This window comes from Halichoerus grypus, chromosome 2 (genome assembly GCF_964656455.1).
Source record: "Halichoerus grypus chromosome 2, mHalGry1.hap1.1, whole genome shotgun sequence".
NCBI classification, from domain to species: Eukaryota; Metazoa; Chordata; class Mammalia; order Carnivora; family Phocidae; genus Halichoerus; species Halichoerus grypus.
This window is the reverse complement of record NC_135713.1, coordinates 196,958,684-196,978,278: the sequence shown is the minus strand read 5'-3', so window position 1 is coordinate 196,978,278 and position 19,595 is coordinate 196,958,684. Positions and strand designations below refer to the sequence as shown.

At 43.9% G+C, this 19,595-nt stretch overlaps 1 protein-coding gene across 1 annotated transcript in view; it reads left to right on the top strand.

The window, feature by feature from the left end:
- The first annotated feature begins 491 nt into the window (after positions 1 to 491).
- Positions 492 to 19,595, top strand: part of PRKCA (protein kinase C alpha) — a 391,533-nt gene continuing 372,429 nt past the window's right edge. Inside the window, exons 1-2 of the mRNA XM_036106826.2 lie at positions 492 to 962; positions 4,063 to 4,094. Of these exons, the coding sequence (XP_035962719.1) occupies positions 790 to 962; positions 4,063 to 4,094 (205 nt within the window). The 5' untranslated portion in view covers positions 492 to 789. The remainder of the gene's footprint in view (positions 963 to 4,062; positions 4,095 to 19,595) is intronic.

Below are 19,595 nucleotides of genomic sequence, written 5' to 3'. Positions count from 1 at the left end.
TGGGGAAGGGCGAGCTTTCGAGCAGGTCGGACCGAGAGGCGGCTGGGGCGCTGCGTGGAGCCCCGCGCAGGGAGTCGGACTTCTGACCGGAGCGAGGGCGGCCGGGAGCCGGGAGCCAGGAGGGGAAGGATGAGCGGGGGAGTGGGCGGAGGGAACCGGGAGAGCGGCGAGCAGAGCCCGAGAAGCGGAAGAAGAGGAGGAGGAGGACGACGACGACGAAAGGGAGGAGAGCGGGCGGAGGGCGGGGAGGGGAGGGAGGGAAAGGAGAAAAGGAAAGGAAAAAGGCGGCGGAGGAGAGCGGCCCGCCCCTCCCGGCGTCCTCCTCCGCTCCTAAATTCGGGCGGGCCCGGCCCAGGCCGCCGCCTGCCCTCCCGGGGCTGCTCGCAAAACGCGGAGGCGCCGACTCCCCCGGCGCCCGCGTCCGCCCCGAGCGCGCCCCCGGCCCCAAGCGCGCCCCCGCGGCTCTCGCGCTCGGGGCATGCGCGGTGGGCGGCGCCGCTCCGGGCCGCCTCTGCCGCCGAGAGTAGGAAGCGCGAGCGCCGGGCGCAGGGCTGTCAGTGAGCGTGGGGCCAGCCGGCGAGCAAACGAGCGGCTCCGGCTCCCGCGCCCGCTCCGGCCCGACTCTCCCCGGCCGCCGCCGCCGCCGCTTCCGCGACCTCGGCTGCCGGCCGGCGCTCCCGCCCGGGGTCGCCCGCCGCCCCTCCCCCGCCCGCCCCGGCCCGCCCCCGCCCCCGGCCCTCCGGGGCTGCTGCCGCTCCCCGGCGGAGGCAAGAGGTGGTTGGGGGGACCATGGCTGACGTTTTCCCGGCCAACGACTCCACGGCGTCTCAGGACGTGGCCAACCGCTTCGCCCGCAAAGGGGCACTGAGACAGAAGAACGTGCACGAGGTGAAGGACCACAAATTCATCGCCCGCTTCTTCAAGCAGCCCACCTTCTGCAGCCACTGCACCGACTTCATCTGGTAGGTGCGCGCGGGCCGGGGCGCACGGCTGGGCGCCCGGGGCTGGGGACCGGTCCCTCTCTAGTCCGGGTCACTTCGTCCTGGGGACCCTCGCTCGGGCCCCCCAGTCCCGGAGCGCCTGTCTTGGGGCTGACTCAGTCGGGGAACTTGGAGAGAGCCGGCCGAGTCCGAACTCTCGCCCGGAACGACACGCGCGCGCCGGGGACACTCGCGGGCAGGACTCCCGGGGAAGTCGCCGCCAGGTCACACCCCCTGCCGCAGGAGGGAGGCTGGCCCCGCGCCGCAGTGACACTGATCCCCTCCGCGGGTCTAGTGTCTCCTCCGTCTCCCAGGCGCGCCCGCCCTTCTGTACGGACAGGGGAGCCGCCGCTTGCTGGATGTGAGCGAAGGGGAGAGCGAGAAAGAGAATCCAAAGGGCAGAGTTTCCCGGAGAAACGCCCGGAGTAACCGGGGAGCGGCGGCGATTGCGCCGCGCGGTCCAAGTTATTGGCGAGCCGGGCTGGGCGCCTTCGGGGAGGGGGGGTGTTGTTTCCCAGCGGGCTTGGACTCCTCTGGAACCTTGGGTCCTTGCCTACTGTAGCTTGTATCTGCTGGGCACGGGAGACTGGACTTTCCAGGGTGAGCCCAGGGAGAGCGGAGAGGCAGCAAACTGTTGAAAGCTTGCAGTGGGGGAGGGGAATTAAAACCGAGCAGGCAAATGGCAGAAGGGCAGAGGGAGTCTTTTAAAATAGACCCTGTCAGCACGAGATTAGACCTGCAGCCCGGCTGATGAGGACAGAGGCCCTAGTTAAGAAAACTACTGTAAGGTGTCGGAGTTCAGGTACAGAGTTTACAGCGAATGCGGTATTGTGGGCCCAGGGGTTTGGGGGGGGACCTCTAAAGGGATGGCCTTCAGGGGTCTTGAACCCTGCGAAGCTAGGCAGAACTGTATATACCTTCTTCTAGTGAGAGCTAATGGTTCTTACTCTCAGAACATGGTGACCCTCCCCCCAACCCCCAAAGTTTAGAAAGCTGAACCGTAGGGAACCCTAGGTGCTCCAGTTTGAGCAGTGAGCAGTTTTTTTCTCAGGTTGGCAGATACCCGACCTTTTTCTATCTCCTGTTTCTGAATGTAGGTAGGAAACTCCCCAAGTCAGAGTTATGGTGAGGGTTCCTTAATTCCTGTCTCTCGTAGGTCAGGGGGCTGCACTGGGGTGACAGTGCCACAGGGCCACTAACCCTCTGTGGCATGTATCTTTTGGGGGCCCTAGGCAGAACTTACCGATGGCTGTGTGAATCCATTACACCCCGGGAGGGGGCGGGGAGCAACTCCAAGGATGAAGTCCACAAATGTGCTAATAAGACGCTTAATTTTTCCTTTATGGATGGCATCTGAATTCACCACACGGGTTGAGGGGGGAATAAGCCCCACAAATATGCTAATAAGGTGCTTAATTTTTCCTTTATGGATGGCATCTGAATTCACCACACCAGGGGGAAATCATAAGCCCTGCAAATATGCTAATAAGGTGCTTAATTTTTTCCTTTATGGATGGCGTTATCTGAATCCATCACATCTGGAGGAAATCACCTCTAAGGGCCCCACAAGCGTCCTAAGATGCTTAACTTTTCCTTTATGGATGGCTATTCGAATCCATCACACCTGGGGAAAAGCATCTCTAAGGGAGTCCCACACACACGGTGCTAATAAGGTGCTTTTTCCTTTCCTTTTTAGAAATCTCAAAAGTAGTTTCATGAAAAGCACAGCCACCTTTGCGAATGATTTCCACTGTGTAGTCATTATATGAAGCAGTTGTGCTCAAAGTAACTATAGATAAGGCTATCTAAAAGAAGTTCTTGGAGCATCAGGGCAAGAGGTTACTGCATCTAGTTAAGGGGACTTGTTCAGCCTCCCATGCCAATTGTGAGATCCCATAAAAAGGGAGCATTGAGACTGCAGACTACTTTTGGGGGTGGGGAGGAGTAGGTGAATTAGGAAAGGGACTTGCAACATACATAATCAGGCTAGCTAATGTCTTTCCACTATCAGTTGCTCTAAAGGATTAGCCCCTGGTGAACTGCTATGGTACTTGAGGTCACCAGGTGTAATGTGAAGTGGAAAATAAAGGTCTCCCTGTCAGCTTCCTCCCTGAGTAATTCCTGTAATACTTCTCCTAATTAGAAACTACTTGAAAGTTCCAAGAAAATATTCACCAGGATTATCTAGCAGTAGTTTTAACTTCAGTTGTCTTTCATTGTGTCTATGGGTCCGTAATTTACAAGTTTGTTTTAACTATTAAAATACTGATACTTTAAAACTATAAATGTTTGGGCTTAAATCTGTTTGTGGAATGAGTAAGTTATATATAAAGATACATGAAGTGCTTTGTCAACTTAAAATGCTATGTAAAGCAAGAGATTATGACTAAGAATTTTAATGCAGTTCATCGTAGTTGAAACAGTGTTTACAATTTAATGTCCATGGTAGGGCTCTCTGCTCAGAGTAAATCTTCTAATTTACAAGAACAAAATAGCCTCTGTATTTGCTTTGAATGCTATTGATGCTCTAAAAAAATTAGATCATAACTTCAAATGCAACCAATAAAAATATTTTGTGAAATCTGGCTCCTTTTAAACCAAAATTTAATGTGGGGTGGTACTGTTTGGTGGTTTCTAGACACCTATTTTAAGTATATTCACAACAAATGAAGCCACTTTTTAGTTGTGTTTACGGAGAAAAAGGATTTTCATTTTGTCTTTAGGGACAAAATTAAAGCACTTCCTTCAACCGTAAAGTATTTGTTGAATATTATAGCCAACTCTGAATATCATAGTCATGTTCTTGTCTGGAAACTTAAGTATGGGTAACAGTGTAAACTGGAAAGAACCTTGATACATTGAAACAATTCAGTGAGCCTTTGGAGGCTCTACAGAGGTAGGTTTTTTTTTTTTTTTCCCCGAAGTTGAATTTATTCAGTACTCTAGGCATGTTTTTCCTATCAAATCATTGGTTTTTATGTACAAACCCTTAATTCTGTGGAGTACTTTGTCTCATAACTGGCTTAAAATATGGTATACAACACAAAATATGTTAAGATACTTTGTTGTTTCTGTTTTTCAGGGGGTTTGGGAAACAAGGCTTCCAGTGCCAAGGTAAGCTGCCACATTGGATTTTATTTTCAAGTACAACACGAAATAAGCATTCCAAACAGGAACAGTATTTCTAGTCCTCTTTTCTTTGTGATCCCCCCAAAAAAAAAAGTTTATTTTCAAAATGAGGTCTGTAAATTTGGGCCATTAAAAAAAAAAAATCGTATTGCCTAGTAATCTGCATATGGAGCTGCCTTTTTCTCATTGAAAAAAAAAAAAAACCTTCCTGTAACTTTATTTTTTGCCAAGAACATTCTTGTCAGAAACTGCTGTCTTTGTGTGGGTGTTGAGGAAAAGAAATGGAATCACTTTGTATTCATGTGGCTTTTCTTGTTCTTGCTCGTTTTTGTTCTTTATCTCTTACCTATGCACTCGGTTGGACTCTATAACTAATCTTAGGCCATGCATCATTCTAGTAATTTTGTGTTTTTGATTACTGATTATTGTTCAGAACCAAGTTAGCACATACTAAAGTTTCCTAGATTATAATGGGTTGCTGTGCTAGGAGGCATGTTTTTCCTTTAGTGTGAATGTGCCTTTAATGTGTATATGTACTACTGATTGCATCCGGAAGGAAATCCATTTATTTCCAGAAGTCCATTTATTTCCACCTCGGATCTGTAGTCCCATTTTATACACACCAAGTATCTCCTTTCTTATACTCTCTGTTCTATTTGTTTAAACTTAATACTTTGTACCTTGTGAAGGCATCCCAGGCTCCTAGCCCACCGTCTAGCTCTCCTGCTCACTATATTATGTTTGTTTAGTTCTGGTTACATTTCCCATCTGGGCATCGGTTTATTAGGGAAAGTGCGAAGTGTACATTCAACCCAGAAAACATTATCCTAACACTGTTTAATAGTAAGCATGTTAGGGAGACGCCGTGTACTTATAACTCTAAAATTGTGCTAGTGAGTTAGCTTCTAAAGTTCTTCAAATTCATGAACTTGTTTCTTACACTTTCTAAATCTATTTTTGATGAAGGTATTTTATGGTGTAATCTACCTTCAAGATGTGCTTCAAACCCCTATTGAATAAAAATCACTGAGTTACATTGGGAAATCAAGGGATATTCCTTTAAAGAATAAAGAGAACCGTCTGTTGCATCCCTCTTTACAAAAGATGAAAGGAAGGTGGAGCTCTTTACATTTCTTAGTTGTGGACCTGAATTTACATTAGGCAATATTTGGGTCTCAGCTTGAAATGTGTTTTTTGTTTGTTTTTTGTTTTGAAGTTTAAATGTGGAAAGTGTGGTTCTGGGCAACTGATTTGCATCTATTGTAATATTTGGGTGGGAACCTATGGAAACATAACACTTGAGAAAGGAGGCATGCTAAACTGTACCATTTCTTACATACTAAGACTTCAGGATAAGGTTGGTCCCCTTTAGACCTGCTTGTTGGAGTCAGTTTTGGTGAAATCAGTGGCTATATTAGGGGCACAAGGGGGGCCTGCATGATCCCCCCCCACCCCTGGATTGTATGGACTTTTTTTGAGTGGATTAGCAGATTAATAGTCTGTTAGCATAACTGTCATAAAGTAAAAAGTGAAATTCTATGCCCTTCTCTCTTTCCTTCAGGGATAAGTTCTTTTTAAGATATCCACTCATTGGGGCGCCTGGGTGGCTCAGTCGTTAAGTGTCTGCCTTTGGCTCAGGTCATGTTTCCAGGCTCCTGGGATCAAGCCCCACATCGAGCTCCCTGCTCCGCGGGAAGCCGCCTTCTCCCTCTGCCACTCCCCCTGCTTGTGTTCCCTCTCTCGCTGTGTCTCTGTCAAAAAAAATAAAAATCTTAAAAAAATCCACTTATTCATAGCTTTTAAGAGCTCAAAATTTTAAATCCTATCATTTGCTGTTCCCCCACCCCACAGTATATGGTGGATGTCCTTCCCCATTAAAACCTTTGTCCTAACTTACTCAGTGGTGCATGTGTGGGTGTATCAAGCTTATCCATTTCTCTAAGTTCTTACTAGTCCAGTGTTGCTGTCAATATCCTTGGACACTAGTATTTCTAGAATACCTAGAAGAACATGTGTGTACACTGTAAGTTTTAAGGAGTATAACTACGTTGCTCTCAAAATGTTACAATTTACATCTTCAGTATTGAGTGTCCCCCTTTCCTTTCACTCTTACCAATATTGGAGAATGCAGATCTTTGACATTTTTGCTCTAGGAGGTGAAAAGGCCCCCTCCCTCCCCCAAATCTTCATCTGGATAAGTCGGAACATTTTTCAAACTTGTTTTAGCCATTTCTATTCTGTGACTTGCCTTTATCTAATACTTGAAATTTAGTTTTTACGAACTAGACAAAATAGAGCAGTGAATATGTAATGTACTTTATGCACTGTTCTTTGAAGTAAACCACAGGTCTCCTTACATGAGTTTCTGTACTGCATCTACAAGTCTGAATTCATAAACTATTTCAAATACAACCTATTTGTAACATGCTATGTGCTTGTCTTGTTTAGTGTGTGTCCTCTATATTTGACTTCGAGTAGACATGATAATTACAACTTCTGGATGTTAGGACAGTGCTTTTTAACTGCACAAATACACAGTGACCTAACATTTCCATTTTGACATTCTCAAAAGTACTAACATCTGGCCATTTTATTTTTAAGTTGGCTCCATGCCCAGCATGGAGCCCAACATGGGGCTTGAACTCACAACCCTGAGATCAAATCCCGGCTGAGACCAAGAGTTGGACACTTGACGTACTGAGCCACGTAGGCCCCTCCTAACATCCGACCATTTTAGAATACATTTAGGTTAGAATATACTTGTTTTCTCTTAATGTTCTCCAACTTAAAATCTTTTCTGCTCTGTTTGGTAGTCCCATTCATCAAGAGGATATCTCCTCCTCCTCCTGGGCCTTTGGCAACAGACCCTCTGAAGATGGCAGCTAGGGTTGAGACTTTTATTCCTTATCAGTTTTCTCACCTGATGGAGGCAGCAACTTCTAGCTGCTGGTATGTAGTAGGTCCCTTTGGTCAGTAGATACAGTATCGGTAGCTAAGTATACTTTAGAGAGGTGCATATGCTCCAAATGAGTCCATGTAAGATAGCTTTAAAATAGTCCTTATTTCACTTAGTCTCTAGTTCTTAACATTGACTCAAGATGTGAGGTGTTGTCCTTCAAAACTTCTAATCTGTGCTATTTAGACAGCCTTTTACAAGCCTATAAAGATTTTTTTCCCCCTACTTCTTTCCTTCCCCAAGATGTAATCTGTGTGGAAGCAGGAAACTTTTCTGAAGATCTATTGGATTGTTGCCCCTTGTGCTCCGTGGACACTATGCCCTTTAGATTGCAGTCCAGGTGGCCAGCCCTGAAAACGTGGATATTACCTGTGCAAGTCACACAGCAGGATCCCACTGAACATTGGCTGCCTAAAATAGTGAAACCAAGGGCCCTAAACACTGGGGAGAACAAAGAAGGGTGCAGAGTAGATCGAGAAGCCACAAAATAATTCTCTTAAGATTCTTAGAGATGAAGACAAGCTTGTCCCTTTGTAGATCTGAAATACCCCCGATGACAGAATTTGCCTTTTGATTTTTGTTTGGCTTCACATTCTCCTGGCTGCTTGATCTCCTCAGGGCTGATTTCCTCCTGTGAGTCTAGCAGAGAGCTGGGCCTCACCCACAGCGTATTCCCTCCCTCTCCCCAGGAGAGGGAGAAAGGTTTGGTCTGGTCTGGTCACTGAAGTTGAGATTCAAACCTGGAAGGTCTGTCTCGTGTCAGTAGTCTCATGCACCGGCTGCTTCCCAGAGCTGTTGTCCTGGAACAGCGGAGCCATCCACCACGCTGCTCGAATGTTGTCTTTCTCTGAGGCAGTGGGGCCAAAAGGGTCTTATCTCTTACTTTGACCACTGGAAAAGGGAACAAGTCAACTTGATTTTTTTTTTTTTCCCCCCCTCAACAAGACTGGCTCACTTATCAAATTTCAGTGATAGAAACAGCCTCCAAATGGGACCTGCTTATTTGGTGTGCCAAATACTTACATAGCCTGATACATCTGATTCATCTTAGCATGTTTTTTTTTTTGCTTTTTCTATAATGTCACAAATCAAAATGAACAAGCCAGGATCTTTAAGATACCCTGGTGGACCTTGGACCTCAGCCCCCCTTCTATCTCCTGGCACTTCGTGTCCACCCCGCTTGGCCCCCAGCATCCTATAAGCATCCCATAAGCTGTGATAACTAGACAGCCTTTTCTGAAAAGATGCCAACTCCATCCCCTCTCTGTTAAAGGTCATCCTCCCTTAAATCAGCCTGGTTTTCTGGAATTCCTTTGCTTACAGAGCCATCCCCACCATCCCCACCAATGACCATGATCAACAGGAGACTGGGGCTCTGAATGATCAACACTGGATATTTGAGAGGTCTGTAGGGAATTGAATGCACATTTGTGTGACTTCAGTATGCTGCTCTGAATCCGTTCTGAACCCAGAGCCATTTCTCTGCTAAGCACACACCAAATATTGTACTTAACCTGTGACTCTAACTGAAACTGTTTTTCAGCAGTTATGGGTTAAAAATCTGTTTCCCTTAGCTTTTGACATTCCATTTTGAAGGCGTGTTTCAGGGTAGATCTTTCCATCAGCTCACCTGAGTGGGATGGTGTTTCTTATCCCTTCTATAAGAATGAAAGTTGATGTTTGAGGGAAGAAGAAAGTTCCCCCGCCCTCCCTCTCTCGGCTCTGTAAGCAAAGGAATTCCAGAAAACCAGGCTGATTTAAGGGAGGATGACCTTTAACAGAGAGGGGATGGAGTTGGCATCTTTTCAGAAAAGGCTGTCTAGTTATCACAGCTTATGGGATGCTTATAGGATGCTGGGGGCCAAGCGGGGTGGACGCCAAGTGCCAGGAGATAGAAGGGGGGCTGAGGTCCAAGTAAGTTGGCTGCCTTTAACAGATTTGTCCTTATGTACTAGATCAGCCATTCCTAAACTCTTCGCAACAACTTGCTGATTTTTACAGTTGACACCGGGATTTTCCATCTTCAAACCCGGGGTTAGCATCTCAGCACCCCATGTCTCATTGGTTACTCAAACTGGAAGCTATGTTAACTATAAGTGAGCTCCCGGGGTCATCAGTACAATTCTGGGAACACCAATCCATGGAAGAGTGTAATTTGAAATTCTGGCGGTTTTGCACTGAGGTCCGATCAAAGGATTTCCGCTTCGGGGATGAAATTGTTCAGGAATACCTAAAACCTAGAGAAGCGCAGTACAGATGGGCAGTTGGAACTGCCTTTTTCCCCAACACTTTCTTCCTCCACAAAAATGCATGAATACTTGGTAGAAGCAGGGACGCATGGACAAAACTGTTGGGTATTCCCATTTGGTGCTATATCCTTGTTCGGAAACAATTTCTGATTAATGGCTTTCTGAATTGCTACTTTCACTTAGTGCATTAAGTGCAAGCATTCTGTTTTACTTACACACTCCCCACCAGAATCCGATGCTGTAGCCTATGGAGTGGTTCTTCCTTCTCCTAGGCCGTAGAAACCCTAATAATTATTTTTTTTATTTAAAGATTTTATTTGACAGACACAGAGAGGGAACACAAGCAGGGGGAGTGGGAGAGGGAGAAGCAGGCTTCCCGCTGAGCAGGGAGCCTGATGTGGGACTCGATCCCAGGACCCTGGGACCATGACCTGAGCCGAAGGCAGACGCTTAACGACTGAGCCACCCCGGTGCCCCTAATAATTATTTTTGCAGGTGAATCTGACTTTGGAGTTTCCGCTTTAATTTTATGATATGATTTTACTACCCTCTGAGTGTTTCACTCTCCTAGGTAATGTTATTCAGACTTAAGTTTTTAGGCCTATGAGCCCTTAGCTTGCTCATTTGTTTTCCATCAAAGTATTGTTTTCAGTCCAAGTATAGTTTTCAAAATAACTTCATTGCAGAGTTTCCCGATCAGGATGAAGTCCAGCTCCTCAGGATATTTCAAGTCTGTTTTGCTTTTCCAGACTCGTCTAAGGATGCTTTCCTTCTCTCCACCCACCAGTCATTGCAAATAAGTTGCAGTTTCCCAGAAAGTGTCCTGTTCTAACCCAACTTTTTTTTCCCCCCTCCTAACACCTGTTTCACCTGTGAGTCTCAGCCTAAAGTTTAGTTCGGACCTTTTCCATCCTCCTCGCTATTCTGGATGCTTTCCCTATCCTAGGACCCTTCACCCTGCGTCGTTTGTCTCCTCTGCTAGCCTTGAGAACAAGTGAGTCTTATTTCTGTCTCCCGGGTTTAATGCGGGGCCTGGTGCTTGGTAGATGCTATATAAATATTTGTTGGGTGTGTGATTATATAAAAGGAGAGATATGATATGAATGTCCATAACCAGAAGGATCACAGTGACTTCTGCCTGCCTACCATTTTTTTTAATTTAGTTTATAGTTCAGAGTTCTGTCAAGATAGATCTTTAGGTGACTTAAAAAGTATTTTCTGAAGCTAAGCATATCTATTCAAAATAAAGAACAGAAAATGCTAATTTGTATCTGTAAGTTCTATGCAATGCTAAATCTAATAGGAATAAATGATTTAATGTGCCTCCTGTCTTTAGAGCAGTATCTAGGCATCCGTAATGAATCGTATTGCCACGGATGAAACCAGAGCCTATTCTGGACCGCAGCTGGAGCCGAGAAAGGTCTTGGGTACAGGGTGAAAAATTAAAACCAGGGGCACCTGGGTGGCTCAGATGGTTAAGTGTCTGCCTTCAGCTCAGGTCATGATCTCCAGGTCCTGGGATCGAGCCCCACGTCCAGCTCTCAGCTCAGCAGAGAGCCTGCTTCTCCCTCTCCCTCTACTTCTCCCTCTCCGTCTCCTCTTGCTTGTGCTCTCTGTCTCTATCTCAAATGAATAAAAATCTTTAAAAAAAAAAAATACAGCTCCACTACACGTACTTGGTACAGTCCTTTGTTCCATTTTACTTCGAGATGGCTAATAGCTGAAACCCAGACGGTCATGCTCCAGGCAGTAGTAGCTCAACTTTATTGATTCTGATATTTTTAAACTTCGTGTACCTGAAAGGTTTCTGTGCCTTGGTGTGAGAAGGGCCAGATGAGCGTGGCAGTAGAAGCACCCGAGTGGAACTATTAGAACTGAATTAGTCACTTTAAAGATCTCAGTCTGTTGAGAGGGAAGACGAATGGTAAATGCTGCAAGATGCTGGATGTGTTGGAGCGCTCACTTTTTGCACACGTTCATCCCCAGAGCATCCCATGAAGCACAGGATCTTCTCCCCTTAGAAATGAGCGTGCTGAAGAATGTACCAGGCTGGCAGGGTGGAGCAGGGCTTCCTATTCAAACAGTTCTGCAGAAAACATTTTTCAGAGCCAAATGGAAACTTTTTTGGTACTCACAAAGCCTGGATTTATAGGAAAGAATGATGCCATGAAGGGAAACATGGAAACATTTCTTGGTGACAGAATTAAGGCTTCGCTGTCCTCCTGTCAGAATTTCCATGACAAACCTTTATTTCAGGTCTTGTTTTCTACTAAACGGTGAAACCTTAGGTTAGACTTTTAGGATGAGAAGTGAACACTTCAGGATTGGTATTGGTTAAATTCTGATCTTGTGCTGACAATTAATCAAATCATTCCCCTCCATTACATTTTTCATAGAAATCTATTTCCAGAAGCCATTTTCCCCTTTGTATAATTTAACAGAAGGCTTTAATGTTTCTTCTGTTCATTAGGCTTATGACACTAGTTTGACTATGGAGGTGTGGAAAAAGGAAGAGTCGTTCAACTCAGTAAACTTACTCTGGATACTGCTCGTAGTAGGAGATAATGCCAGATGTGTGGACCTGCTCTGTATATCGTGCCAGGCACCGCGGGGCATGGGCCAGAGTCCCTGGCATCAGAGCAGAGGGAAATGCTGGGTGAAGAAAACTTGATAATAGAAGTCCAAATGAAATAGGGGTTGTTGAAGCATGTGGGGAGACGTTTTCTGGGCTCATGAGGAGTAGGATACAGAGAATTTCCTTTGAAGAGATGGGGGAAGGTTTTCTAAAGGGAGGGAAATAACTGGAGCAAAAGGAGAGGAGGGGTGAAAGGCTCATGTTCAGGGAGCAGCATAGACCAGGATCGGGTGGGGGGTGGAGGTGGGCATACTGTTCAGGCTGTCGCCAGTGCTGATCCCCAACAGAAAAGCAGATTCCACAAATGTATATAGAACTACATGCTTTTCCCTACATACTGCTTCTGTGCTGACACAGAATTTCCTATCTTTTTAGGTTTCCTAGTTTGCAGAAGAAGGTGGCAGTTACAGGAGATTAAAGCATTGTATCTCCATGTGAAAGACAAATTGTATTGGAGCTTAGAAAATAATTTAGAAAGTGCATGGCTTTGACACTATTCCAAGGGGGGGGGGGTCTCTCTCATGAACCTGGTACAATTGATGACAGCATCCTGTTGGAAGTCCAGGGTGTTACAGCGTGGAAATTATATGACCAGAGGTGAGACGCTGAGACAAGATTTGCTCATACACATTAATGAGGGGAAGAACAACTAGCCTATTTAAAATCACGGTGTTGGAAACCGCGTACTAATTGCAACTTCTGGCTCATCAGTGGTTATTCGTTCTCCATGGTGCTAAACTCAGGAGATCATAAACCTGATCAGAAACCTTTGTGAAGGAAGGCAGAGGGGTGCTGCAGAGCGCTGCAGCTTGGAACAGAAGAGGGATTTTCCTGTGCGTTCAGACTTGCAACAGAAAAATTCCTGTACTACTGCTTTGTGGACCTGTGTTTAGGAGATGCTCGTGCCCTGCGGGGAGCTAGCCTTACCATTCCTGCTCTGTAGGAGCAGACGCGGGGGCAGAGAGAAGTCCGGTTGTTGGTCCGTGGTCTGGTGCTCTTGAGACCAGGCAGATTTAGTAAATATATGGATTTAATGGGCAGTAGTTGTTTACTCTCTGAAGCTGTACAGATAAGTAGCCAATCCCTGTCACTTCTCTTTTCATCCGTTCTTCCTTTCCTGGATTATCTAATAAAGTAGGATTTGTGATGCCGTTTGTTGTAATTAGAATAAAACGCTCATCGATTCAAGAAAGCTAGGCGTGTGCTTGTAAAGGCTTTTGTTAGCTTCCGTTTGGATTGGTCTTGAAATTAAGAGGCAGTAAATGAGCTTAATGTATTTTCGTTTTGAATGAGTGCATGCAACTGTAATTCTTAAAACATGAAAATGGGAGATGACACAAAAAATCTTAGATGCTGCAACTTAATTCTTAACTACTTACAATGTAGAGAATAGTTCAAATCCTACTTTCATCTTATCCTGAGTGTTTTTCTTCGGTGTAATTGTAATCATAAGCTGTGCACGGATGTTTAACATTTAATAGGTGGATTACAAAACAATGATCAAGTTATGAGTCATTTGCCTGATTTCGAAATCTTAATAAATCTTTTTCACATGTTGAGTTTGATCATTCAGTTGACTTGTTTAGTTTCACAGTACTTTCTTCAATCCGAATGAGTCATTAAGATGGAAAACCTCATTCTTAAATTTTCTCTCTACCACATGCATACCTTTAAAAATCCACTGAACATTAAGCAGTTCAGAAGCATGCAGGACTGATTCTTATTTAGGTCTAAATGCAAATTTAGGGATAAGAGTTGAGATGCATGGTCTTTATTCTCCCTTTTTGCTTAATTGTACCATCAAGCACCATAGCACCTGCTGGTATTGAGCAGAGTCTGTGCTTATGTGATGCAAATTAACTTGCAGAATTGCATTTTATGAAGATTAATTATCGGGCGGTTGCTGGAGTAGTTGGTATGATTAAGACTTGCCTTAGTGGTCTAAAGTGAATCTAATAAAATGTGGTAGAAGAATAAGCTGAAAGGTGAAGGCGTAGAGCAGGGGATAACTCATTGGATGAGGCTCTGGGTTTATTAAACTTTGTATTCTACCTCTCATTGTATTAATGTTTTCTGTAACTTAAAGCACAAACTCAGGAAAAATAAAGCATTCATGATAGTAACTTGGATAAGATGGTGAACTGACTCTCATTGGTACAGAGCTAATGAAGGCCCAAGTTTTATCTCAGAATTTTGAAATGCACTGTTACCTTTTGGTCCTTGTTTTCATTTCCTGTGTATCCCTTTTATGTTAAATTCGATATGTTTATTTTGTCCTAACAGCCTGCAACTATATGGAGACTTTCTTGGGGTATTTAACTTATTTGAAATGGTAGAATATATTCACATGAGACGGGCAAAACTTTTGGTCACTGAGAAAGAACCTGGACAGCTCTTACAAAGCGTTGGATTTGATATTGCTTAAGTTACATGTTCTTAGGTGATAAAAACATGCTTGTGTTTAAATGTGGGTTAATAATCTGAGTTAATATACATCTAAATCCTCCCCTTTGTTTTCCTCCTTGGTGAATTCTGTAGTCACAGGATCAGGAAGAGCCAGGTTCTTGGAATTTTATTATTTAAGTAATCTCTACACCCAACGTGGGGCTCGAACTTACAACCCCAAGATGAAGAGTTGCATGCTCCACCGACTGAGTCAGCCAGGCACCCCATGTTTTTAGAATTCTAAAGCAAGAAAGGACTATGGAGACTATGTAGTTGAGGTCCTTGAATTTATAGCTGTGGGGTTGGCCAGCAGAGTTTAAGTGACTTGATATAACCACACAATTGTGACCACCTACATCCCTAGCCCCAGCTTCCATCCATTGTTAACTTCCTGCTGCTTGGTAGCTCGTAAACCTTTGTACTCTGTAGCCTCGATTCTTAGGTGCTGTTGCCAGTAAGTATAGGTGCTCATCCAATCTCTGTATTTAAAGAAAAGATACCAGGAATCTGCAGACAAAGTAGGCACTAGATTCCTTTTATTTGAAAAATGGCTGTGCCTTCTAGGGATGAATATGCATCTTGCTCTAAAGTCTAGGAGTTTTGTTAAGGATTGTATCTTTATCTTTTATAGTGTAGATGACGAGTCTGGGAATAAGACCTTGAATTTGTGTTGGATAGGAATCTGAGCAAGAGAGAGGACTACTTGAAATTGCATATTTTTCCTTGACTTTTGTCTTCCCAATTTTAACTTTTGATTCTTTAGGAACAGGCCACATTCCTATGTTTCTTATCTACTATTAATCTTACACTGAGATAGTACACCAGAGCTAATTTTTGTATTTTATATATTACCTGAAATATATATGCACAAATCAATTAGTATCTAGTTAATCTGCAAACGCACATCTTTCTAGTAGCCCCCTAGACAAGATGCGAAGAGTGACTAAGTGGAGCCATTGAGTTTACTTGGTTTTTGCCTTCTGTAGTAAAAGTAACTCCACCCTTGGGGCGCCTGGGTGGCTCAGTCGGTGAAGCGTCTGCCTTCGGCTCAGGTCATGATCCCAGGGTCCTGGGATCGAGCCCCGAATTGGGCTCCCTGCTCAGTGGGGAGTCTGCTTCTCCCTCTGCCTTCTTCTCCCCTTGCTTGTACTTTTTCTCTCTCTTTCTTGGTCAAATAAAATCTTTAAAAAAAGGTTAATGAATGGGCGCCTGGGTGGCTCAGTCGTTAAGTGTCTGCCTTCGGCTCAGGTCATGATCCCAGGGTTCTGGGATCGAGCCCCACGTGCGGGCTCCCTGCTCGGTGGGGAGCCTGCTTCTCCCTCTTCCACTCCCCCTGCTTGTGTTTCCTCTCTTGCTGTGTCTCTCTCTGTCAAATAAATAAAAAATCTTTAAAAAAAAAAATTAAGAAAAAAGTAACTCCATCCTTAGAATTTATTTCCAGACAGGAGTACAGCCAAATACAGAAGTCATAAGTCATACCTTTATTTTGTAGTTTCAGTGATGTTGATTTGAGGTTTTGACCTTGGAAATAGATACGGTGATAGAAACACAAAATATACAAAACGACAGATCTGATGACGTGTGTGTTTATGCATACCTTTCTCAAAATTTATTTTCTATCTAAACCCAAATAACGTAAGTCTTGTAATTTTACCCTGGAAAATTTTTCTTCATGTCCTAGATTCTTGGTGAATTTCCCTGCAATATTCTTGGACATCTTTATTGCTCTCAGTCTTTGAGCCATGTTCAAAATTAGGAAATTCTAAGTGGAAAAAATACCACTGCTGACTTGTGTATGAATAATTTTGAAAAATTTTGATAGGACTTAAGTGTTGAGTGTAGGAAGCTTCCATGCCCCCTTCGTGACTGCTCCTTTGCACCTGCTTTGGATTATAGCCTGCCTTTTCAAGTAATTCTGTTCAGTTTTCTGGGAAAAAAAAAACAAAACAAACCTTTGAATCTAGGGTGGGCCAGTGAGTGGGGGCTTGTTACTGAGACACCAGCCACATCTCCTCTGCAGATGATTAAAATGTCCCTGGCTGTAACTGGGGTTCTTTTTCATCAAGCTCCTTCTTAAACCTTTGGAAGAAATAGGTGGTTGTTTTTGTTTTGTTTTCCCTTCAAACTGTAATTTTGAACTTAGGAAAGGTGAAAAATGATACAGGGGGGTTTCCATAGATCTCTCACTGGCTTATCTCAGTGTTACATTTTACATATATTTCCCTTATAATGTATCTGGGAGTACCTGGGTGTCTGGACCTGTGGAGCTTCCCCTGGTCAGAATTTTTGCTGATCCTGATGCTCATTGTGCAGCATACCACATTCCTCTTTTTCAGCAAAATGGCACTTGGGTGCAGAGGTTTGATTGGACTCAGGTTCAGTCTGGGTCATGGTTTTTTAAGATGCCGCCATAACCATGTGCATGTTAGTCACCATGTATATTAATGTGGAAAGAACACCAGTGTATTTTCCTAGCAAAGTATCCCAAATTGAGGACCCTTTAGGTAGTGAAATTGGTTTGTTACATTTTGCTATACGGTATACAACATGGAAACACCTGCATGCTGTATGTGGGAAACAGGTGGTCAGGTCTTTCCAAATGTATGTTCATTATACCTCTATGCAAATTTCGGTTTTTACCAAGTAAGGGGGAATGTGTGTGTGTGGGGGGGTGTCTATTGGTGGCAGTGGAAAGAATTGCTAATTGTTAAATAGCTATTTACTGTCTGAGCCTCACCCACAGTCCTTGTTCTACTTGTTCTTGGTCTTAATTTCCAACACAAGATCAAAATTGGCACTTCAGAGTAGTTTTTGTGCACTGGAACATCCGGGGGCAAAGAGAATAAGCACATGAGAGGGGAGTTTGGTGTGTTCCTGTTTGAAGAAGCAGATATTCATCTACTCTTGGACCTGCTGTGTACGGAAGCATGCATTATCTGTTGATAGGGGAGAGGAGGGTTTTCATAAGAATTAGCCTGTTCACTCAGGAATTTAACACTTAACTAGGTAATGGGCACCTGGGTGGCTCAGTCTGTTAAACATCTGACTTCAGCTCAGGTCATGAATCTCAGGGTCCTGGGATTGAGCCCGGTATCAGGCTCCCTGCTCAGTGAGGGGTCTGCTTGTCCCTCACCCTCTCCTCCTCCCCCCATCATGTTCTTGCTCTGTCTCAAATAAAATCTTTTAAAAAAATTAAAATTTAACTAGGTAAGTGTGACTTAGATGCATAGAGATCTAAAGGATACTTTAATAAAAAAAAAATCACATAGGAAGTGCTAGACTGGTAATTAGGTAATCTTGGTTTGAATCCAGTTTGGGCCCCTGTCCTCTTTGTAAGGAGGGAGTTGGCCTCTCTAAGGGGGGTAGCAAATATGTGACATTGTTGCCAGGGGCTATGGCAGAGAATACTAATCATGATCCTCTTTCAACTTCAGAATCCTCAACTCTGTACTCCAAGTAGCCTTAAATATCAGTTGATTGGAATTGACATGGAAGACCAGCAAACTTACTTGACATCCCTAGGCTGGCTACTTTCCAGGTCCCCTCCTAGCTGTTGATCTCTTGAGGATAAGGAAGATGGGAGAGCTTGATCACCTTGCTGCTCAGTGTTTATATTTCTGCCTTTTAATTCTTCCATACGAGGACAGTATCTTTGAAAAATAATCCTATGGTACTGAATTTAAAAAATACCATTGACATTTTGAAAGTTTCATGCAAAACAAATCCTTGGTTGCTAGGAATTAGTCTTAAGCAGGAATGGAGTTGGTTTAGGATGGGGGGGGAGAAGCTCCGTTTATTCCTTGATGCTGTTTTTATTAGCATGTAAAATGTTAGATTTTTTCTGACTTCTGATGGGGCTAAGCTGACGATTTTTACTATTCAATTTATGTGAACTTCTGAAGAGTTGAAATCTGGTATTTGTTTTTTTTTTTTTTTTTTTTTTTTTTTTTTAAAGATTTTATTTATTTGACAGAGGGAACACAAGCAGGGGGAGTGGGAGAGGGAGAAGCAGGCTTCCCATGGAGCAGGGAGCCTGATGCGGGGCTCGATCCCAGGACCCTGGGACCATGACCTGAGCCGAAGGCAGACGCTTAACGACTGAGCCACCCAGGCGCACTCTGGTATTTGTTTTGATTTTTGTGGTCTTTTACAGAGTTCTTTGGCCCAAGTAGTCACTCTGGAGTCCCCCTTTCTCTTAATCTGTAGAGGAACTACTAGGAGCACACCTTTGTTTTTGACTTTGTGGGAAGCATGATGACGGCTGAAGTAATGGGACCCTAACCTGAGCAGTGGTTGGTGGTAGTGGGAGTAACAATGCTGTGTTGAGAAATGCATCAGAGGAAATCAGGTTGGAAGCAGTAAATCAGGATGCAATGTTCCTGAAATGGAACAGAGTTAAGGGAGAGGAGAAAAGCCCTATGGGGTGGGTAGTTTTGTGTGTGTGTGTGTGTGTGTTTTGAAATTTTGCTTACAATCCTTTGAGCTGGACAGAACCCTAGGATTACTTTGAGTTTATAAGACTGCATGCTTTTGCATGCACAAATCTTATTTGTGCAAATTTGACCTTTAAAATCTCCATTACTGTCTCCTTATCCCTCTCCTCCTTGCCTCCTCTTTAAAAAAACCTGGCCTTTTATATGAAGTGTTCGGTTTTATGGTTGATGTTGAGGCCTGAAGACTTCCATCTGTGGTTGGCTACTGTAAATCTAATATATACCTAGTACATGTTATCTACCAGGCACTGTGCTAACTGCTGGGAATAACAGTCACTAAAATCTATTATGTATGGCTAGGTGTAAAGCATTTCACATAGCTATCTTATTTAATCTTCGTAACGAAATGAGGACAGGTTATTTTATGGATGAGGTGCAGAGGTTGTGTTGCCTGAATTCTACAACTAAGTGACTGTTTAGCTTAGTATTTGAATATAGATGGTGATTATGGAATATTTTTTTTATCAAACATGGATTTTTGTGATCTTTCATCCAAAAAAGTGGTTTTGGAAAGGTAAATTCTTCATGGATTTACATATTTTTGAAACATTACCCATTTTTTTACAACTTGGATCCAGATGTTGTTCTCCCCACACACACACCCCCATCACTCACATTAAAATGTAGAAAATCTGTTGGTAAGAACATGCTCTTTAATTTCCTGTCCTATATTCTGGTGGGAGAGGAGAATATAAAACAAGTGCAGTC